Source organism: Perca flavescens, chromosome 9 (genome assembly GCF_004354835.1).
Source record: "Perca flavescens isolate YP-PL-M2 chromosome 9, PFLA_1.0, whole genome shotgun sequence".
In the NCBI taxonomy this organism is placed as follows: domain Eukaryota; kingdom Metazoa; phylum Chordata; class Actinopteri; order Perciformes; family Percidae; genus Perca; species Perca flavescens.
This window is the reverse complement of record NC_041339.1, coordinates 6,698,724-6,721,386: the sequence shown is the minus strand read 5'-3', so window position 1 is coordinate 6,721,386 and position 22,663 is coordinate 6,698,724. Positions and strand designations below refer to the sequence as shown.

Here is a 22,663-nt window from a genome sequence, read left to right as displayed (position 1 = left end):
GCTACCATACTGAGGGGGATACTATGTGATTTTAAAATAGAAATCAGAAAAAGGGTAATAATTAGAATTGTTCTCCACTTATTGACAAGTTAAAAGAGCAAGTGAACATAACCGGTGTCCCATTTCAGGGTCGTCAGTTTGTTTCCAAGTGAACTAGAGTTTGGTTCACTTCAGGTGAGAACAGGATCATCCGACCCAAATACAGGAAAAGTGAACCAAAAAACAAAGCATTTACTAACCTGAAATTTCAACCTTGCACACAATTTAAGGACTTAAATATGACATAAGGCAGGGCTTCTCAAAGTCAAGACCAAGGTCAGCATCATCAGCCCATAAACCTCTGATTATGAATACAATACCTTATGAAGTCTACCGTTTTTTTTTTTTTTTTTTTTTTAAATACATTTCATATTGATCATTACATTGTAAGTAAAGTTGAATATACAGTAGTGGTGTTACGGCCCGTAGTTGACCTCCGTCCCTAAAAAGATAAATAGGTTTGGACTTATTTTTACAACTGAAATACATTTTTTATTAGAGAAAAACTAAGCTACCGAAAAAAGATACTGGTACCGAATGTAGTAGTATCGGTCCAAAGGTTGACCAGGAAAACAGAGAACTCAACTTAAATATGTTACCTAAAAGTTATTAGTAAGTTTATTAAAAGGACAATTCCGGCGCAAAATGAACCTAGGGGTTAATAACCTGATAACTTTGTAAGTGTACAGACAGTTTATTAAAAAGATTATAAAGACAGTAGCATTCATGTTTACATGCGGGCGCCATCTTGGGAAAACAATCATGGCCAGTCGAACCACGAACGCCGTGCAACCAGTAACCAGTAGCTCAAGCAGGGCGTTTGTGGTTCGACTGGTCATGACTGTTTTCCAAGATGGCACCCCCATGTAAACATGAACGCTACTGTCTTTATAATCTATCTTTTTAATAAACTGTCCGTGCACTTACAGTTCTCAATGCTTCGGTTTACATGTAGGGACCCTCATTATGCTACCGTTGAAGTGTGGTGCAATTTTGAGCCTTGTTAGTGGTGTAGAAATAGAGATTTACCCTCTGCCCCGACTACTAGCGTTACAAGCTAATCACCGGTTTGCGGTAGCTTGTTTCAAGCTACAGACACATTCGATTAGCATGAAAACAGGTCCTAGAGAACGGTCGACTCGGTACACGTGTTATTAACCCCTATGTTCATTTTGCGCCGTAATTGTCCTTTAACTGTTTGTTTTTTTAAATCGCCAATAGTTCCGGACCCCTGACCTAAAAAAAATTCAGATACGGACCTTTCAGTGATACGTTTGAAAACTCCTGACATAAGGCATTATAACTTTCAGATCCATAAGCTGTTCTGACCACACATCGCTGGTCGTCTGTGTGACATCATCATCTCTCTCCTTCTCTCCCTGTCTTTTAGCTGCTCCGATTGTTCGTCTTCTCCGTGAACCATCACCTTATCGTGGTGGAGAGGTTTGTGTGTCTCTGTGAACCTGAGGGCTGTGTTGTCTGGAGCTTTGTGCTCCTGGTAGGGTCTCCCAAGGCAAAGTGGTCTCAGGTGAGGGGCCAGACAAAGAATGGTTCAAAAACCCCAATGAAGAAGCAAGGTAGAGATGGAGTGACCCTGCCCGGAGGAAGCCCGGGGCCCCCGTCTGGAGCCAGGCCCAGACGGCGGGCTCGTCGGCGAGCGCCTGGTGGCGGGTTTGCCACGGAGCCCGCCGGGCACAGCCCGAACAAGCTACGTGGCTCCCATCTCTCCAGCCCATGGGCCCACCACCTGTGGGAGGAACCGTTGGGGTCGGGTGCGATGCCACATGGGTGGCAGTGAAGGTCAGGGGCCTCGACGGACCAGACCCGGGCGGCAGACGCTGGCTCTGGGGACGTGGAACGTCACCTCTCTGTGGGGAAGGAGCCGGAACTGGTGCGGGAGGTGGAGCGCTACCGGTTAGATCTGGTGGGGCTTACCTCTACGCACAGTCTCGGTTCTGGAACCATACTCCTGGATAGGGGTTGGACTCTTTTCTTCTCCGGAGTTGCCCAGGGTGTGAGGCGCCGGGCGGGTGTGGGGATACTCACAAGCCCCGGCTGGCGCGCCCGCTGTGTTGGAGTTTACCCCGTGTGGACGAGAGGGTCGCCTCCCCACGCCTGCGGGTTGTGGGGGAAAACTCTGACTGTTGTTTGTGCATATGCACCAAACAGGAGTTCGGAGTATTCGGCCTTCTTGAGACCTTGACTGGAGTCCTGCATGGGGCTCCAGTGGGGGACTCCATTGTTCTGCTGGGGGACTTCAACGCACACGTGGGCAATGATGGAGACACCTGGAGAGGCGTGATTGGGAGGAACGGCCTCCTGATCTAAACCAGACTGGTTGTTTGTTGTTGGACTTCTGTGCTAGTCATGGATTGTCTATAACGAACACCATGTTCGAACATAGGGATGCTCATAAGTGTACCTGGTACCAGAGCACCCTAGGCCGAAGGTCAATGATCGATTTCATAATCGTTTCATCTGATCTGAGGCCGTATGTTTTGGACACTCGGGTGAAGAGAGGGGCAGAGCTGTCAACCGATCACCATCTGGTGGTGAGTTGGGTCAGGGGTGGGGAAGACTCTGGACAGACCTGGTAAGCCCAAACGTGTAGTGCGGGTAAATTGGGAACGTCTGGAGGAGGCCCCTGTCCGACAGACTTTCAACTCACACCTCCGGGCGGAGCTTTTCGTGCATCCCTGTGGAGGCTGGGGGCATTGAACCCGAGTGGACAATGTTCAAAGTTTCCATTGCTGAAGCTGCGGCGAGGAGCTGTGGTCTTGGGATCTTAGGTGCCTCAAGGGGCGGTAACCCACGAACACCGTGGTGGACACCAGTGGTCAGGGAAGCCGTCCGACTGAAGAAGGAGTCCTTCCGGGATATGTTATCTCGGAGGACTCCGGAGGCAGTTGCAGGGTACCGAGGGGCCCGAAGGGCTGCAGCCTCTGCCGTGAAAGAGGCAAAGCAGCGGGTGTGGGAGAAGTTTGGAGAAGACATGGAGAAGGACTTTTCGGTCGGCACCAAAGTGTTTCTGGAAAACTGTTCGCCACCTCAGGAGGGGGGGGGGAACCATCCAAGCTGTGTACAGTAAGGATGGGACACTGTTGACCTCCACTGAGGAGGTAATAGGGCGGTGGAGGGAGCACTTTGAGGAACTCCTGAATCCGACTAATCGCCCTCTATGTTAGAGGCAGAGCTGGAGGATAACGGGGATTGTCGTCGATTTCCCAGGCGGAAGTCACTGATGTAGTCAAACAACTACACAGTGGCAAAGCCCCGGGATTGATGAGATCCGTCCAGAAATGCTCAAGGCTCTGGGTGTGGAGGGGTTGTCCTGGTTGACACGCCTCTTCAACATTGCGTGGAAGTCTGGGACGGTGCCAAAGGAGTGGCAGACTGGGGTGGTGGTTCCTCTTTTTAAAAAGGGGACCAGAGGGTGTGTGCCAATTATAGGGGTATCACACTTCTCAGCCTCCCTGGTAAAGTCTACTCCAAGGTGCTGGAAAGGAGGGTTCGGCCGATAGTCGAACCTCGGGTTGAGGAGGAACAATGCGGATTCCGTCCTGGTCGGGAACAACGGACCAGCTCTTCACTCTCGCAAGGATCCTGGAGGGAGCCTGGGAGTATGCCCAACCGGTCTACATGTGTTTTGTGGATTTGGAGAAGGCGTGACCGGGTCCCCCGGGAGATACTGTGGGAGGTGCTGCGGGAGTATGGGGTGAGGGGTCTCTACTCAGGGCCATCCAATCTCTGTATGACCAAAGTGAGAGCTGTGTCCGGGTTCTCGGTAGTAAGTCGGACTCGTTTCAGGTGAGGGTTGGCCTCCGCCAGGGCTGCGCTTTGTCACCAATCCTGTTTGTAATATTTATGGACAGGATATCGAGGCGTAGTCGGGGTGGGGAGGGGTTGCAGTTTGGTGGGCTGGGGATCTCATCGCTGCTCTTTGCAGATGATGTGGTCCTGATGGCATCATCGGCCTGCGACCTTCAGCACTCACTGGATCGGGTTCGCAACCGAGTGTGAAGCGGTTGGGATGAGGATCAGCACCTCTAAATCGGAGGCCATGGTTCTCAGCAGGAAACCGATGGAATGCCTTCTCCAGGTAGGGAATGAGTCCTTACCCCAAGTGAAGGAGTTCAAGTACCTTGGGGTTTTGTTCGCGAGTGAGGGGACAATGGAGCGGGAGATTGGTCGGAGAATCGGCGCAGCGGGTGCGGTATTGCATTCAATCTATCGCACCGTTGTGGACGAAAAGAGAGAGCTGAGCCAGAAGGCAAAGCTCTCGATCTACCGGTCAGTTTTCGTTCCTACCCTCACCTATGGTCATGAAGGCTGGGTCATGACCGAAAGAACGAGATCCAGGGTACAAGCGGCGAAATGGGTTTCCTCAGGAGGGTGGCTGGCGTCTCCCTTAGAGATAGGGTGAGAAGCTCAGTCATCCGTGAGGAGCTCGAGAGAGCCGCTGCTCCTTTGCGTCGAAAGGAGCCAGTTGAGGTGGTTCGGGCATCTGGTAAGGATGCCCCCTGGGCGCCTCCCTAGGGAGGTGTTCCAGGCACGTCCAGCTGGGAGGAGGCCTCGGGGAAGACCCAGGACTAGGTGGAGGGATTATATCTCCAACCTGGCCTGGGAACGCCTCGGGATCCCCCAGTCGGAGCTGGTTAATGTTGCTCGGGAAAGGGAAGTTTGGGGTCCCCTGCTGGAGCTGCTCCCCCCGCGACCCGACACCGGATAAGCGGACGAAGATGGATGGATGGATTGTTCGCCTTCTTCTAAAATATCAGAAACACTAAAGCCAAACCAGAAAACACAAGACGTTATAAATGTGGTGTTGCTCCATTATTTCTGAGACCAGAAGTGTCAGCGAGTTTCACTCGGATATTCTGTCCAATAGACCAGCGACTGTTTCAATGTTTTGTGCGCTTGACAAAGTGCAGAGTAAACGCAAACCGAAGCATTTGAAAAATTGCAACTTCACCCCCGAATTACAGCAGTTTTGAAAGTGCCCAAAGTCAACCGTTTAAAAACAGTCAACAACAACATATTGGATGGATGATTATCCCAGTCCAAAGTATTGTCCAAATGCAGTGGAGGAAAAGTCTTCTTTTGCCAGAATCTGACACAACTAAAGTAATCTTTGTGGTTGTCAACACCCCACAATCCATTCATGATGCGTTTCAACTTGGAAAGCAGGGAGATATTATTGGACCAGGAGGCCAAGGTGTGCTGAAGTGACACATCACAACATGTACTGTAATCTTGTCTCAATGTACCAACATCTGTTGTTAGGTGGACAACTTCCTGGTTGTTAACTTTGAAATGTCAGACTTTATGAGCTGATGAGTGGGATTGGGCATCGAAAAGCAATTCCAACTTGGAATAGTTTCAAGAATTACATTTGGAAAATTTGGATTTGAATCCAATCATCGGTTCCAAATTCAACATGCGGGTTGAATTTGATGTTTTGGTTTCCATAGCGGCCAGGCGCTTGTTGTGTTGCAGCCATGGAGCACAGTATGCGGCGCTCTGAAGTGTGGCTGATAAAGCCCGGTAAATCTGTAAATCACCATTGAATCAAAATAAAATGTTCCTCTTATCTGTGAAATAAGCACGTGACCTCATTTCAACTCCACCCCTCAAAGATTCGGAATCGAGAATTGATAAGAACCGGAATCAAAGGGAAGAATCGAAATTGTAATCAGAATTGGTAAAATCAAAACGATGCCCAACCCTATTGATGAGTTCCACTTGAAAAAAGCAGTAGTTTGGTCTTTGTGATCATCCTCTGTAGACTTTCATTAGCTCCCAGTGACACACAATAATAGACCAATGGAGCCAATAAAATGTGACAAAGCATTATTTAGTTCATAGTAACTTAATCATAGTGTTTCCATTTGCTATGTTTGGTACACTTGACTGTCAGTAGGGCTTTACTGGGAAAAACTTTTTATGTTTCAGTTGGTTTTCTATAAAGAGAAGAGGAGCTCAACATTAATAGCATCGACCCCCCCTCCTCCGCACAGTTACTTGTAATCAAGGAGGATACAGAGGATTAAAAAAACATGATGGAGTCTTCAGAAGAGGTAATTATCTTCACTTGAGTTTCTGCCGGACGAGACCATTTTCTGAACAAAGCCATACTGACAAATAGAGAGAGTCTTGTTGAGCTAATTAGCTTTCTATCAACTCATGTGGCAATGGCTTGAATGTAGCGGATGTTCATTAATATAAAAAAAATCAACGAATTAAAGCTTTGAATCGGAAAATGAATTTTTTAAACCCAGCCCTAACGGCAATAACAGAAATTCAACTTATTCAAAATCCATAGAAAACAAAGAGCTTGCTATTCTCTCTTTTAATATAATGTTGAACTCTAGTCCACAGACTCTAAACTCTAAAGAACAAGAGGCAGATTGATATGACGACTCGTATTAAAGGAAAGATCCGAACGTTTTTAAAATAATGCAGCATCCACTGGGAAATGGGTCACTTGATCAGATGTTTCTTGAAACAGTAATGAACAGGTTTAATATAAATGAGCAAAGCATGCAACATCCTTGAAAGGATCTGAGGAGCAATCGAAAATATTTAATATAGCCTATACATTTTAAAACATGATACTATCACACAGATGCTTTTAGGTTCACACCCTATAATAAAAACAAGCTTTAAACATACTGTAAGTGGTACTTTCGAATAACGTGGACACCAGGGGTGGACAGTCCATCGGGAGGTTCGGGAGATTTCCTGAACTTAAAAGGACTGTTTTTATATAGCACTCTTCTAGTCTTAACAACTACTCAAAGCACTTTAACTTAGTACAGCATCCATTCACACACTGTGGACGAGGCTACTGTACAAGATGCCACCTGCTCATCAGATAAACATTCACACATTTACAATTTCTTGCCCATGGGGTAGCAGGGCCAAGGATTGAACCCCCAACCTTCCTATTGGCAGTCAACCACTACGCTGTCTCTTGATTAGTTTTTATTGTTTTACATCTGTATTACATTATGTAGTTATTATTATTTACAGTAGTATATAAAATTACTTCCAAAAAATGGTCTACAGGCACTCTCCGCACACTCTCATAAAAGGCTGCTCCATCCCAAAGTCCCGGGCCAAATTTTGGTCCCCAGTACATCCCTGGTGTGTGTGTGTGTGTGTGTGTGTGTGTGTGTGTGTGTGTGTGTGTGTGTGTGTGTGTGTGTGTGTGTGTGTGTGTGTGTGTGTGTGTGTGTGTGTGTGTGTGTGTAAATGATAGCCTGCAGTGACACACTAATGCCAAGCCTGCACCAACTACTAAAAGTTTAGAACAGACCCGACTGAGGACACAGATGGGAAAGGTGTAGAAAAGAGTAGCTTTAACTGACTTATTTCCTGTAGTAAGGCCTATTATATAATCTATTTAATCTATAATTAAAAAATCTTAACAGTCCCACTTGTAGCGCTCACAATATTAAAGTGTTCGATTCAAGGGCGTAACTTTGGATTCATCATTGGGGGGTGGGGGCGGGGTTTGAGATCTCGACTTTTGAGCGAAATTTAAATTTTGACCATATCAAACACTTCATTTCCTGCATTCTGCAACAAATTGTGCCTTTTCTGCATCAAGTTATGGTGCAAATGTCTTTATTTATGTAAAGGGAACTACAATAGTTTTTTTGGGGGGGTTGCATTGGCCAGTTTTGATTATTGCCTATGGTTGGATTAACTTAGTTTGACATTTGTTTTTCTCCTTTGTCAAGATTGGCAGAGCTCAAAGCCAACCATGGTCCTGACCACAACTACCGATATGGAGCACACAAACATTTGAAATGCTTTCCAATCCTCCAGTTTCATTAAGAATGTCTGCAGGACACAAGTACTTATTTTTTTAAATCTGGCATAAACCCAATCACAATGTTTTTTTTTTTTACAACTTTGTGGTAGAAACGGTCCTGCATCCCGTACATAAAATTTAACAACGCTGAGCAAACAGGGACGAGGAACAACTGAACATACTCTCATCTCCTTCATCTAAAATGCATGTTTGATGCTTTCATATGTCAACACTGTGACTAGCGTGAGCTTGGAGAGCTAATTCACCTGTTGAGCCACAGACTAAAGAAAATGACACCACCCAAACTAGCAGTCAGTCCAACCGGCGGTGACGTGTCGCTGTTCCTAACACTAGATTTGGTTTATCAATGACGCTAGCATTTTGTGTTAGCACGACATGAGTGATTCGGTCTGTATTCTTCTGCGTTTTGGGAACCACCTAAGGCGAATGAATATAACTAAAAGACTTTTCTCAGATCAAATGATTGTAGTTGGACTTCTTTAGCAAGTTCTGTCTTTAAGCTTTAAGTTATTTATTTATGATCTGCTCTAGCTTTCCCAATGTTTTAGACACAGATATGGTGATAATAACGGTCCTAAATGATGTGAAAAAGAGACTACACCGACTACAAAGAGACGCCAAACAACCCCAAAGAAAAGAAAAATTACCCAAAAGAGACACAACACGACTACAAAAAGACACAAAAACTCACAAAGAGAGACAAAATGGCTGGGGAAATTGCATTTTTTTTTTTTTGAAACCCCCCCGCCAAATACGTGCACCTAAGTCTTCCACAAACTGAAGGAAAACACTGCTGAAGGGCAACAAAAACACAGCTTGCGCCACACAGCCAGGCTACCTCTTACAGCAGAGATAAAGCAAAACTTGAGCAGCTGTCTAGCCCTTTGATTTTCTGCCAATTCCAACCTACCAACAGACTGTTTGTGAAAGTCTCCACGGCTGCCAAATATCTAATCTTTATTCATATCCTAACTCACCGGTGTTTGCCACCAGGGCCGGTAATAGGATTAAGCTCCTCTTTTACAAACCAGGTCATAAGAGACCTTAAACCATCCTGACATTACACAGGAATGTTTGTACATGATTACATTGCTTGGTAACACTCTGACAGCAACCACACACACACACACACACACACACACACACACACACACACACACACACACACACACACTTTAAGTGTCTATGAGTAATAAACAAATGAAGTTCTCAGAAAAAGGTCAAGCCAGAGCTGATCTATTACACACACTTCATTTCTGCCTCACAAATATGTCCACTGTATACATCTCAGTGAGAAAGACAATGTGAAGCATTCCGACAAAAATGCTGAAGTTTGATTCAACGTCACCAGAGGGAGGCCATGCTAGTCCTCTTCCTGCATTCCTCAGGAACCAAACCACACAAGCATCACCCTGAGGGAAAATCAAAGTTTTTCTGTCTGGAAGTTCTGTGCTACAACCTGAGGGCATTTCTGTGATTGACTTTAAAGTTCATTCAAATCATTTTACACATTCATTAAATAAACAAATGCTCATCTAAGGCTTTTGTACACATCTAATGCCAAGTAAAAAGATGAGGCAGTACAGAATACAATCTGTAGTCTGAGCAACAGCCCTCGAGCCAGCAAAAAGCCCCTGGATGACACGTTTCGAGATCGGAGTGCTGGTAAGATAGAAGGGAAGTTGAAGGCAGTGGTGGCCTTGAAGGTTAAAGGAGCGAGTGTGTGACCGGGAGGTCGTCAGTTCAATCCCCAGACCGACAGGATCAAATCTGGGTGGGGAAAGTGAAAGAGCAGCGCTTGTCCTTCCCTCATTACCACCACTGAGGTGCCCTTGAATGTGACAGGTCGTCGTTGCAAATGAGAATTTGTTCTCAATCGACTTCCCTGGATAAATAAAGGTTAAAAAAAAAAGGTTACCATTTACACATACTAACCCACATTATTGTATATGCTTCTATGAAGATACACAAAAACTTAATGTTTTGATGGGTTTCTTCAAAGAAGGGTGTTATGGCTAATTTTAGGGTGCAGAGGAGCCAACACAGGAGCCAACACACACACCTCCTAAATCTTAACAGTATGTTGTGAAAACCTGCGTCGAGCAAGCCGATTGTCTGATCAGCTCCGGTTAAAAATAAATAATTTAATACTTGAAATCCATACAAGTACACAAGAAACGCATGTATGTTCGCCTACATGCAACTTGCAAAAATCGAGTTCCAGCCTTAACAGCATCTGGATTCAGGTAGCCAGAGGATGCTATCAGCGGTGGAAGAAGTATTCAGATCCTTTACTTAAGTAAAAGTACTAATACCACACTGTATTTCTCAGCACGTCTATGTTCAGAAAATTGCGGTGACTTTCCTGCGCTGACACTTGAGTGAAAATAATGACTTCTTCTGAAGACTCAATCATGTTTTTTAATCCTCCATGTCCTTCTTGGCTACTAGCAACTGCGTGGAGGGGGTGGCGATCATGGAAGGCTTGTATCATCAAAAGCGCCATCTAGTGGGCTCAGAAAATAAAGAAAATGCTTCACTAAGCTTCATTTGGTCATCACTAGTAAAAAGTACATTATTTCTCACTGAAATGTAGCGGAGTAGAAGTAGAAACTGGCATGAAAAGACAAGACCTACCAAGTACCTCAAATGTGTACTTAAGTACAGCACTGGAGTAAATGTACTTAGTTACATTCCACCACTGGATGCTATGACAGCAGGCTTTAAACACTGCCTTTGAGTATCTGTCCAATCTGAGTTTTCTGTTGCATGACTAAAACAAGCTTTGAACGTACACACGTTCCACCAAAACAAGTTCCTTCTCGAGGCTATTTTGCAGAGGCACCATGGCTCCGTCTGGCGCTTAGCGCCGCCCAAGACGATTGTGATTGGTTTAAAGAAATGCCAATAAACCAGAGCATGTTTTTCTACCATCCCAGAATGCTGTGTGGAAGGGACAGACCTTGCTCCGCCGCTGTGTGGAGGAAGGTCTGGCAATGTGAGACTATAGTAACGCTAATTAGGACGTCAGTGTCTCAGGCGGTCTGGGAGATGTTGGCTCTGTTTAGAGAAATGCCTTTAGCCAAAATGAATGGCCACACTCAAAGGCAGCTTTGAGTGTAGCCATTCATTTTTAGATGTGGTTGGATGACTTGTACACCTAGTTCATATGGAGATATCTACTCAGTTTCTGAGGAAATGTCACTTCACATAATCTTGCCGTAAAAGCTTTTTACCTTTGGAATCAAATGTAACAGACATCATTTCAAGTGTGAAGGATAAAACGACCTTTCAAGCCCACAGTGATACCACAAAGAGAGATGAGTGGAGTATTTAATTATAAGAACTACAGCAAGTCAGAAAGTCCATCATGGCCAAAGTTTAATTGTGATCCACAAAGCCTCCAAATTCAGTGTCATTTCCCTAACACTGGCATCCAATCACGCGTGCTTTGGAACAAAATGCATCCTCTCCATGTTTATGTGTCTACACAGAGACAGTTGAGCCAGCATTCCCTCGTCAGAACCTCTTGATAGATGTCCAGAAGACATTTTTATATAAATTGAGCATTTATAAATGAAGTGGGGCTGTTTGGATTTCCCAGCGTGTGAGCGGGACTGCTGTGGAGCAGATGTTGATGTGTTGTTGTGAGCTCAGCACCCGGCAGACTGCTTCCACCACCGGGCATGTGGCAAGCGCTTGTTTTATTTTCTTAGTCTCCATTCAAAAGTTACCAAGTCAGGGTAGCCTTTCTGAAAATACAATATTTTGTTTTTTTTAACACAGGTTAGATAATTGTGAATGTGAATCTACCATTGTTTAGTACTTTACTGTCCTGACACTGTACGCGTAAGTCTGACCCAGCCTAAAGGAATAATAGTCTATAGTCTGTCGCCGGAAATTCCGCCAGATGTCACTCATTTTGGCCGGATGTCTGTCACCTTCCTCTTTCTTTGTGTTGGCGTTCTAAGCTCTGGTGGATTTATGAGGACTATGGTAAAGTGCTCCTCAGATCTCAGACAGCTAGCTAGACTATCTGTCCAAGTTTTCTGTTGCACGACTAAAACAACCTTTGAACGTCCACGTTCCACCAAAACAAGTTCCTTCCCGAGGCTATTTTGCAGAGGCACCGTGGCTCTGTTTGGCGCTTAGCGCCGCCCAAGACGACTGTGATTGGTTTAAAGAAATACCAATTAACTAGAGAATGTTAAGGGCAAGACCTTGCTCCACAGCTCTGGACTAAAGGAATGCTAATTAGGACGTCAGTGTCTCAGGTGGTCTGGGAGATGTTAGCTCTGTTTGTGCACTGACTTGATATTTCCAAGAATATCCTTTGCTTCCATATTAAGCCTTCCATATTAAGCCTTCCACATTCATATTTTTGCCACATACATCACAACCTGTTTTCACATTCTACTACAGCTGAAATAGTACACACAACCTGATAGAGTGCAGCTACAACAGGCCGAAACAGAATGTTAGCTTGCAGATAAATTACAGCCCCTATTCTGGTTCAGGGCTTACTTTACTCAGTAAAGCTGTTGATATGAATCTTTATATCCAAATCTCTTTCTTTTTTCAGGTTTGTATAATCTTTACAATATTCAGAATTATTAAAAATAAAATATTACAGCCAGGAAAACAGCAGCAAACAGATGAAGGTGCGTGCTCTTTCCACCTACTTACAGAATATTCATGTATTAGACATTTCATTGAGGTTCATCTGGGTTGTGAAATAAGACGTTGATGTTCACCTACCTGCAATGAAGCAACAACAATTTATTGTGTACAGAGAATGATCACAATCTTAGAGACTACTCGAGATCTGACACAAGTACAACCAAACCACAAAGAAGTCCCAGAGACTGGAAAGGTGAAGGCAGGACCACCATGGAGGTCTCTAAGAGAGAGAGCTTTAGTATGGAGCCGAAAACATCAGGACAGAAAGGGTCTGGCAATGCAAAGGTCTCACATATCCAGACCTTCCTCCACAGCGCTGCGGAGGAGGGTCTGGCTAATCCACACAGCATTCTTTAAACCAATCGCAATCGTCTTGGGCGGTGCTAAACACCGGACAGAGCAACGGTGCCTCTGCCAAAAAGCCTCGGGAAGGTAACTTGTTTTGGTGGATTTACAGTGCACTACCCAAGATATTCCTTGTTGTCAGTGTTTTGGTAAATTTTGTAAAAAGAAAAAAAAATGAGTTTAATGAAATCTTAAAGTTGCAGTAGGCTACAATGCAAAAAAAGAATGCATAAAAACGTCAGAATTTAAAGCAGCTCTCCCCTCTGTTGCACAGGCATTGTATGCACAGAACAGCCAATAGCAACGCTCTCTCTCGCAGAACAGCCAATAGCAACGCTCGCTCTCTCTGAAATGACCTGTGATTGAAGTCTTCCGTGACGGCTACATTTTCTGAAGCCTAAAAAGAGAGCCAAGCAGAGGTGCAGAAGTCTGGTTATTTTTCAGACCAATTAAATTGCAATACTTATTATGGAATGTTTGCCTAACAACGCCAAAAATAAACTGCCTATACCACAGCTTTAAGTACAGAGGTAAAAATGAAACACCAAAGTGTGGTTTACAATTTGTACTACCTTGTCATTGGCAAGTGCCTTCATCATTTTCCAGTGTTACTTGTAAAAAGCAATGTAACCAGAAATGGTTTCTGTTAGTACAAAGATAGTCTCGCTTTGCCAGACCTTCCTCCACAGCGCCGCGGAGGAGGGTCTGGCTAATCCACACAGCATTCCCATGATGGGAGAAAAATGTGCTCTGGTTTATTGGCATTTCTTTAAACCAATCACAATTGTCATGGGTGGCTGCCGCAAAATAGTCTCGGGAAGGAACATGTGTACGTTCAAAAGTTGTTTTAGTCGTGCAACAGAAAACTCAGATTGGACAGATAGTCTAGCTAGCGGTCTTGATTTACCCTGCAGAGATCTGAGGAGCAGTTAACCATCCTCTGAAATAGTCCTCAGAAATCCACCGGAGTTTAGAACGCCAGCACAAAGAAAGAGGAAGGTGACAGATATGAGGGGACGTTTCGTTGGAATTTCCGGCAGCACCTGAACAATCTTGGAAGTGGAATGTCATTGATATAGACCAGTGAAAGGGAGACCCTGTTATACTGGCATGGTTTTAAGTCAACTACAAATTGTCCCAATTGTCAATGCCATAAATACTGTTTATCTCACAGCTTGGGGGACAGAACTATGGACAGACCTTATCATCACTGATACCAGCTGATGGACACATTTGTGATTGAGAGTTCCTTAAAACTGTCCCACCGCCCCCACGTTTTGATTGGACAGGTGATAGTTTTTCATTTGGGCATGGACAACACAATTCTATCTCCTTGCACCTCTTCATGAATACTAATGACAGCGCTTTGTATTAAGTAATGGCAGGTCTGTGCTGGGATTTGATTTGAATATGGCATGGAAAATTCCTGTCACAGTGAAAAACAATTAATTCAGGTATTATTGACAAAAAGTTTAATAATTGTCCTTTTAACATATGTTTTTCATTTACTCATAACACAACAAAATGCATATGTCTATTGTATCTCACTTTATTTGTATTATAATTTTGATAGATTTTTTTTTTCTTCATTTGGGCATTTTAAATCTTGCACAGTCCGTTGGGGCTGCAGTCCAATCTTTGGTTTACCTTCAGACAGACCTTCAAGATGAGGAAGAACTACAAATAGCCATCCATAAAACAAATGTGGATCACTAAAAAAAAACTATAACTATATGCTAAATGGTCCTGTAGATAACTACTAAGAGAACTAACCCGCCACAACACATCTCAATAAAACTAACTTGGTAAACCACTACACCACTAAGACTAGTGGACATTCTTTTTTATCTCCCAGAAAGAAAACTTGCTAGTATTTCACTATCATCACTTTTTGTTTTACTAAGATTCTTTTAAATAATTAAGAATTCCCAAATGCTCACCTTTGCTACTGGTGACTTTTGCGGCTGCTGTTCTAGGTCTCTCTCTAAAAGCAGCCAGATGCATAAATGATCACTGTCTGATGAACGTTAGCTGCTGTGGTAACGAGTGTTTCTGTGCCTGCCAAACTTTGCTGATCATTAGCACATTTTGCAATAAAGCAGGCCACTGCTATCCTGCCAGTAGCTGCTCGCAGCCCATAACTCTTCCTAATGCCACCATGCAATCACTGCCCCGTGAGAGGGGGCTTGTAGAAACACCAGATTTACCCCACAGAGGGGGTAAGAAGTAAATAAGTGACATGTTATTATTGCTACGGCTACATGAAAACACACACACAAACACACACACACACACAAACACGATAGCAATAATGTCCTGTATTCCTGTTATACAGTATGGGTTCATAGCATAGACTGTAAAAATAATGGACAAAGCTTCCGGGTCTGACTCCCCTGGCTCCAAAAAGAAGTCTGTTTCTATAGAAGTCTATGGGAAAATGAGCCTACTTCTCACTTGATTCATTACCTCAGTGAACATTTTCATAATGAGTTTATAGACTCAATCGCTGATTTCAAGTCTTTTTTAATACAGCACGATATTACATTTAGTAAATTATGGTCCCATTTATTTTAAAACAGACGATAAAGCAGGGGATGCCATGGTCAAGATGATCAGCAGCATCTTACAGCACTGGCTGTAAGATGCTGACTGTGTTTTTCTAAAGTAAGACCACATTTTCCAGAGACCCCTTTGATCTGAGTCCTGCCTTATATCTCAAAAGTGATTTCCCCATCGGCCACGTTTTAGCTCTGCCTGCTTTGGACTAGTCTATATCCTCGACGTTCCGCCGGATGCATGTCTTTTCGCCGATGTCCGTTTCCTTCCTCTTTCTTTGTGTTGGAATTTTAAACTCCGGTGGATGTATGAGGACTATGGTTAACTGCTCCTCAGATCTCTGCAGGGTAAAGACTAGACTAGACTATCTGTCCAATCTGAGTTTTTCTGTTGCACAACTAAAACAACCTTTTAACATACACATGTTCCACCAAAACAAGTTCCTTCCCGGGGCTATTTTGCAGAGGCACAGTGCGGAGCTTAACGCCACCCATGACGATTGTGAGCACGTTTTTCTCCCATCCCGGAATGCTGTGTGGACTAGCCAGACCCTCCTACGCAGCGCAGTGGAGGAAGGTATGGCAAAGCGAGACTAGCTTTGGACTAAAAGCAACCTTTACAATTAATACTTGAAAATGATGAAAGGCACTTGCAAATGACAAGGTAGTACAAATTTTTACCTCTGTACTTAAAGTAATGGTTCGGAGTAATTTCACCCTATGGTCCTTTGCACCATGACCTTGAGCCAAACACCCCCCCCCCAGAAGCTTTTTTCACCTGGGTCTAACATTGGGAGAGTTAGCGTAGAGTAGCGTTATCAGCTGAATAGCTTATTAGCGCAGGGGCTAATGGACCCACGTTTGTATCTCGTAAATGACCCCACTAATAATGCCAGAAATGATACCAAACTTCTACACTAGTACATATAGGTTATGTACTCATAAAACGATGGATTGGAAAGTTTGTAAGTACACCAGAAGTTTATGAACACTTGCCTGCTGGCTTCTGCTCTCTGCTGTTGTTGCTGCTGCCGGCAGTAAGACGAGTGCTTAGGGCCGTCTACAAATTACAACACCGAAAAGAGAGGCAACAAAAATATTTTTTTATTTAACTTTTTTTTTTAAATAAGTGCTGTAGTATAACTAGCAGGAGACAAGTAATAACTGAGATAAGTTTGGAGACATTACCTTATTTAATCATTAAATTAATAAATATTTTTGTTGTATCTCTTTTCGGTGTAGTAATTTGTAGACATCCCTAAGCACTCGTCTAACTGCAGGTAGCAGCAGCAGCAGCAACAGAGAGCAGAAGAGAGCAGAAGAGAGCAGGCAAGTGTTCATAAACTTCTGGTGTACTTACAAACTTTCCAATCCATCGTTTTATGAGTACATAACCTATATGTACTAGTGTAGAAGTTTGGTATCATTTCGGGCATTATTAGTGGGGTCATTTACGAGATACAAACGTGGGTCCATTAGCCCCTGCGCTAATAAGCTATTCAGCTGATAACGCAACTCTACGCTACTCTACGCTAATCTACGCTAACTCTCCCAATGTTCGACCCAGGTGAAAAAAGCTTCTGGGGGGGTGTTTGGCTCGAGGTCATGGTGCAAAGGACCCTAGGGTGAAATTAATCCGAACCATCACTTTAAAGCACAGGTCATTTCAGAGAGAGCGAGCGTTGCTATTGGCTGTTCTACGTGAGAGAGAGAGAGCGTTGCTATTGGCTGTTCTGCGAGAGAGAGAGAGAGAGAGAGAGAGAGAGCGAGAGAGAGAGCGAGAGCGAGAGAGCGTTGCTATTGATTGTTCTGCGCATTCATTGCCTGCATTCTTTTTTTTTTTTTTTTTTTGTAGCCTACTGTAACTTTAAGATTTCATTAAACTTTTCTTTTTACAAAATGAACCAAAACACTGACAAGGAGGAATATCTTGGGTAGTCCACTGTCAATCAATCTAGCAGTCTACCCTTACAAATCTGCCTCGATGGTTTGATGCCAGTAAAAGCTGTTCATGTTCTGGTACCATTCCATATCAGTTTGAGCTGTAGCTCGACACGTTGGTTCAGAAAACCTGACAACAGTGGCTCACTATAGCCAACAGCTGGCCAGTTTAGCAGAGCAACCTATGGGCCCTATTATTGTGGCAGCGCTCCGACACTTTGGTATTTTCCTGACCTTGAAATTCTCTTTCCCGTCTGTGTGGTATTTTAGTGACGAGCGGCGCACACGGTGCACAGGTGGGAGGTTCATGAGAATAGAAATAGTTATTTCGTCCAGCCACCTAACAATTGTAAGTACAACATTCACATTATACATATTTTATTTTGTTAAACATACACTATGTATGTGGGTTGTAAATTTTGTATTTAATGTTTAAATGTATTTTTTATTTCATGTTCATTCTGTATGTGTGTTGTGTGTCTGATATTTTGCTGCTGTTGCACAAAAAATTCCCATTGTGGGATCAATAAAAGTCTATCTATCTATCTATCTATCTATCTATCTATCTATCTATCTATCACACTGCCTTTTAAAATTGCTTATTTGGTTTCAATCAGCTCCTGTGGAACATATCTGGCTCTTTAGCTGCTTAGTGCTCCACTAGGCCTGTAACTATGTGATTATTACATAATAGTCTTATCACAATTTTTTTACATAATCACAAATTCTATGTTTAACCGCATTTAGCTGCTAACATTAGCTAAGGTTCCAAGGGGTATGACTGTTGAAGGCTAATTGACAGTTTTATGTTTATTTAAGAACAAAATACAATGTTTTATGATAATAAAGAGACGTGGTTTACTTCATAGGCCGTGTACTTGTGTTATTTCATTATCTGGGTCACATGACAGTGATAAAACCAAACGATGTATCCTGGGATTCATTCAAAACTTTAAAAAAGTAATACTTAAATATTTTTCAAATTTGACTGAAAAAGACAATTATATTGTTTATCGCAATATGTTCTGAGACAATTAATTGGACAGTAAAATTTGGAATTCTTACAGCTCTACCTCTATGTTCACCGGCTAGTCTGTGCTGCTGATTGGTGCTGGACGGGGTCAGGGACAGGGTTGGACCGTGGATTTGCAGCGGCTTGAATGATAATGACGGAAAATGTATGTCATAGTTAGTCTATAAAACCCAAACAATGATATAAAAGAGACAAGTTATTCCCCGGAGCCATCTCACGTTACACATCGTCTTTAGAAATGAAGTTGGAAATGTTTGAAGAAAGCAACAAATACAGCTTTGATGAATGACGAATTGATATTAAAGTCAAATTATACAACATGTAGCACTTTTAACACTGGCACACACCGGTCTACGTGTCCCTTTTGTAACCTGCGTGATCCTGTCCAGATAAAAGCTTATCGAGTGAAAGCATCTGAAGTGGAATTCCTCCCACATGTAATATTCTTGGCAAATAGATTTGGATTCTGTAAACAATACAGAGAGCTGTTAAATATTGCCTTAACACATTACAGCGACGTACCTAAAATAGACACTTGGACAGGGGAGCTGCTGAGCTGAACTCAATCCAACAAATCATTGTATGTACTGTAATGTTGTCCCAAACTCATTCTCCACTTCCATCTCCTCAGAATCCACTCTCTCAACATGAGACGGAGTTGTTGTATATTTTCTCTTACAAAGTGGAAGAATGGAAGTAATGACAAACAGACAAATGCTGCCATTATAGAAATTACAGTGTAAACAAAGCACATCGTTTCCCTCAGAGTATGGTATGTTAGAATAACAAAGAGATGTGCTTATGACTCCAATTATGCAATTTTACCAAAAAAACAGTAAACTCTTTCCACACTTTAATAGTGATATATTAAAATCAATTTGTTGTGATAAAGAATTTAACATACTAACTCACTTTGATATACGAAACAAAAAAGTACAGTTGGATTGTCCCAGAACAATAAGGCTGCGTGTCTGTAGGGATAATATCCTTAGCCATTAAGTATCATAAACATATAGTACATAAACATTTAGTAGCCTATAAAGATCACCTTATTGTTCTAGGGAAGTAAAACTAGACTTTAACTTCCATATATGCCACAGAATATGCCCTTCCAAAATAAAATTAACAAAATCATTTTTAAATTAAATAAGATGATTAATCTGAATCCTGTTATTAAACCTCTGTCCCTCACTATTTTTGCATTCAAATCCATAGCAATCACTGATGAGTAAGTAGTAGATGAAGAGACCAGTTAGGCTACTGTATGTCCCAGAGATGGAGACAACCGAGTTATCAGTTGTGGAGCTGCAACTCAACACCAAAATGCCTCAATATCTAACTATTCATTGTATGTGTTTGCTATATATAACACAATATTTTTTTTTTTAAATCATATCTTTGTTGGTGATATATTGGAAGTATATTAATTTAGATATTATCCTGTCGAATGTGAGTATTCTCTGTAAATATCTCTAAAAGGCATGTGGAATGTAGGCTGAAGCAAATGGACATTTTTACAATTTATTCCATTACTGTCATTTATATATATATATATATATCTATATATTTGGGCATAGCTGTTAAAACCTTTCAAGTCAAGTCAATTTCATTTGAAATAGACCAATATCACAAATCACACATTTGTCTTTTAAAAGGATTGTGTCTTGCATTGGGGGGTTTTGATGGGCTTCAGAAACTTTGAGACTGAACTCAGGTCAGGGCTCTCTCTGACTGTTCACAGCACATTTGTCATCAGTAGCCTAGTCTTACCTTTGCCTTGGAGTTTGCTCGCCCTCCCGATCATGGACGTGAGTGTAAAAACGCAAGCTGCGGGCGTTCAGCTGCTGTAGAATAATCCGCGCACACCTGGATATTCTCCGCGGAGCTCTGCGTCGCTTCCTCGGTTAAATCCTGTGGCATAGTGGCGCAGTCCAGCTCTCGGTGCTCCCCATGGCTGGAGACATGTCAGAGAGTGACAGCGCTGATTCTGCGGGGACTGAACCGGCTACTGTCAGAGGAGGGCTCTCGTGGCGTGGCGTGCCGTGCCGTGCCGTGCGTCCTGCTGCAGGACAGGTGTGGGCCGACTGAAGCGTCATGTGCAGATGTGTGTGCGTTTAAAAGACTGCGGTGTCATGTTCCCTCCTCCATCACACGATCGCTTACTGTGGCATTAAAAATCAACTCAGCACCGGCTACACATGATCACAAGTTCACAGTATAGGAAGCACTCACCGGCGATGAAGGGAGCTAGGGGACATGTGAGGATACACATTAAAAGAATGAACTTATTAGCCACTCCCATCAATTTTTAGACCTCAGCTTGACAGCACTGTATCAATGGGGCATAGGGCAAGGTGAGCGTTCTTTTTAGGGGTTTCTGGCTCTTAGCATGCATGAATGTGTGCATGTTCAATGTGTATACTAATGCATAGTCCTCATAGATAAGTGTAACTGCACAACACACAAATGCTTTCTCTATCCTTATATATGCAGCATGTACTTTTTCATTTTTTTAGTGATTAAAGTGTAAATAGAACAGTTTATAAAATGCCACCTTGTGAGGAAATATAAAGAGCGAGCTTGAGTAGTAAATGCTTCTGGAACCTGTACATAGGCATTCTCTGCCATTGTTTTTTCATGAGTTAATTTAACAATTTAGCACCCTAAAAACCAAGTCAGCTCCGTGAGTGGATGAGCAGCAGTCACGCATTTTTTATTACCAGTAAAATGGGTTCCAAAAAAAAAAAAAAAAAGGAGTGAGATTAGAAGTGTGACCTCAGTACCTTTACCTCTGAAGTCAGTGTTCTTTAAAATGATAAACCATCTCTGACACAGCAAACTGTTTGCCCAGAGAGCACAGTAAAAGAGCGTACAGGTTTCAGGGAACACATTTCCCGCAAGCAAACGCTGGTGTGCAACCCTCAATCCTGTGTGACTTATCAAGATTGGCTGGGACTCAAGTAAAACTTCACTGCAGCCTTTTTAAAACCCCTCTCCTGATTGTGGCTCTGCAGTCAGGAGCACCCCTCCTCCCTCCTCCTCCACACAACATCTCCAGCCCCCCCCCACACACACACACACACCCAACCAGAAACACAGGATTGAAACCCTCCGAAGGCCGCGGCTCCTTCTATGGGCAGCGGCGGCTAGTTGATCGCTGCTGGAGCCTGAACCTGCCACCCTCCGCCGACCAGGGTCTCCGCTTGGCTTGAAAAGGCTGTCTAATGGGTGGGGGTGAGGGGATGGTGGTGGAGGCCTGGCAGGGGCAGCGGGGCAGGAGACAGCAGCTCAGAGGGGCACTGAGGAGTGACCTGGAACGCACCTCTCCGAGCCACACATTTATTCATGACTAACCTGCTCAGTGAACTGCGTCTGCTCCACAGGAAGCACCACCTGACACTGAATGCCAAGTAAGCCAAAGATACTTGTAAAAACTTGTGAACAAAAGGAGAAAAAAACAAAACGTACCCAAAACATGCTGGAGACCTCTTAACTTTTGAACTTCCGCCATGGTAGTACTTTCAAAACCTATACAGAGCAACAGGGTCACCTCCATCCTCTTGTCTTTTCAGCAAAGTTATCTTCTCTCCATTTCATCTCTGCTCACACGTCACTGACTACGTTCAACATTATTCATTATCATTTCATTGTTTGTTTGTCTCGCATTGCCAGATCTTCCTCCACAGCGCTGGATGGGAGAAAAACGTGCTCTGGTTTATTGGCATTGCTTTAAACCAATCACAATGGTCTTGGGCGGGGCTAAGCGCCGGATGGAGCAACGGTGCCTCTGTAAAAATAGTCCCGGGAAAGAACTTGTTTTGGTGGAACATTTTCACCCCAGCAAAAGAAAACGCCACATACAGTGTTAAATGAAGTTAACTGTTGACACAATACAGTAACGTGAGCTATTTAAATTAGCTGGATACATGGTTATTAGTGTATCTCCGTATGTACTTCGTCCATAGCAAATCCCCGCCAATCGGTCCCAAAACGTCCCAGTTTGTCAGTAAATGCCGTAAACATCTTCTTTGTAAATCTTTACAATCATTCCCTGAAAGAACCAAGCAGGCCTGCCTAGTTGCACGATCCAAATTTTCCTTAAAACTTGCCCTTTTCAGCGTGTAACCTTGCTCAGAGGTTCCGATTAATGTTGCTTGATGCGACCGCAGTTTAAAGTAAACACAAAAAAAGGGACATCCGGTGGAGATTTCGGCAGCACAGAACTACCCC

The 22,663-nt window shown here is 43.4% G+C and overlaps 1 protein-coding gene across 3 annotated transcripts in view; it reads right to left on the bottom strand.

The window, feature by feature from the left end:
- The window catches only part of artn (artemin), a 40,863-nt gene extending 18,745 nt beyond the window's left edge, over window positions 1-22,118 (bottom strand). For 2 of the 3 annotated variants that reach the window (XM_028588282.1, XM_028588283.1), the window contains exon 1: window positions 21,902-22,118. In XM_028588282.1, coding sequence (XP_028444083.1) covers window positions 21,902-21,989 — 88 coding nt within the window. In that variant the 5' untranslated portion in view covers window positions 21,990-22,118. Of the gene's footprint in view, window positions 1-20,203; window positions 20,344-21,901 lie in introns of those variants that run through there. The other variant, XM_028588284.1, reaches the window with a different exon arrangement.
- Window positions 22,119-22,663: the final 545 nt, after the last annotated feature.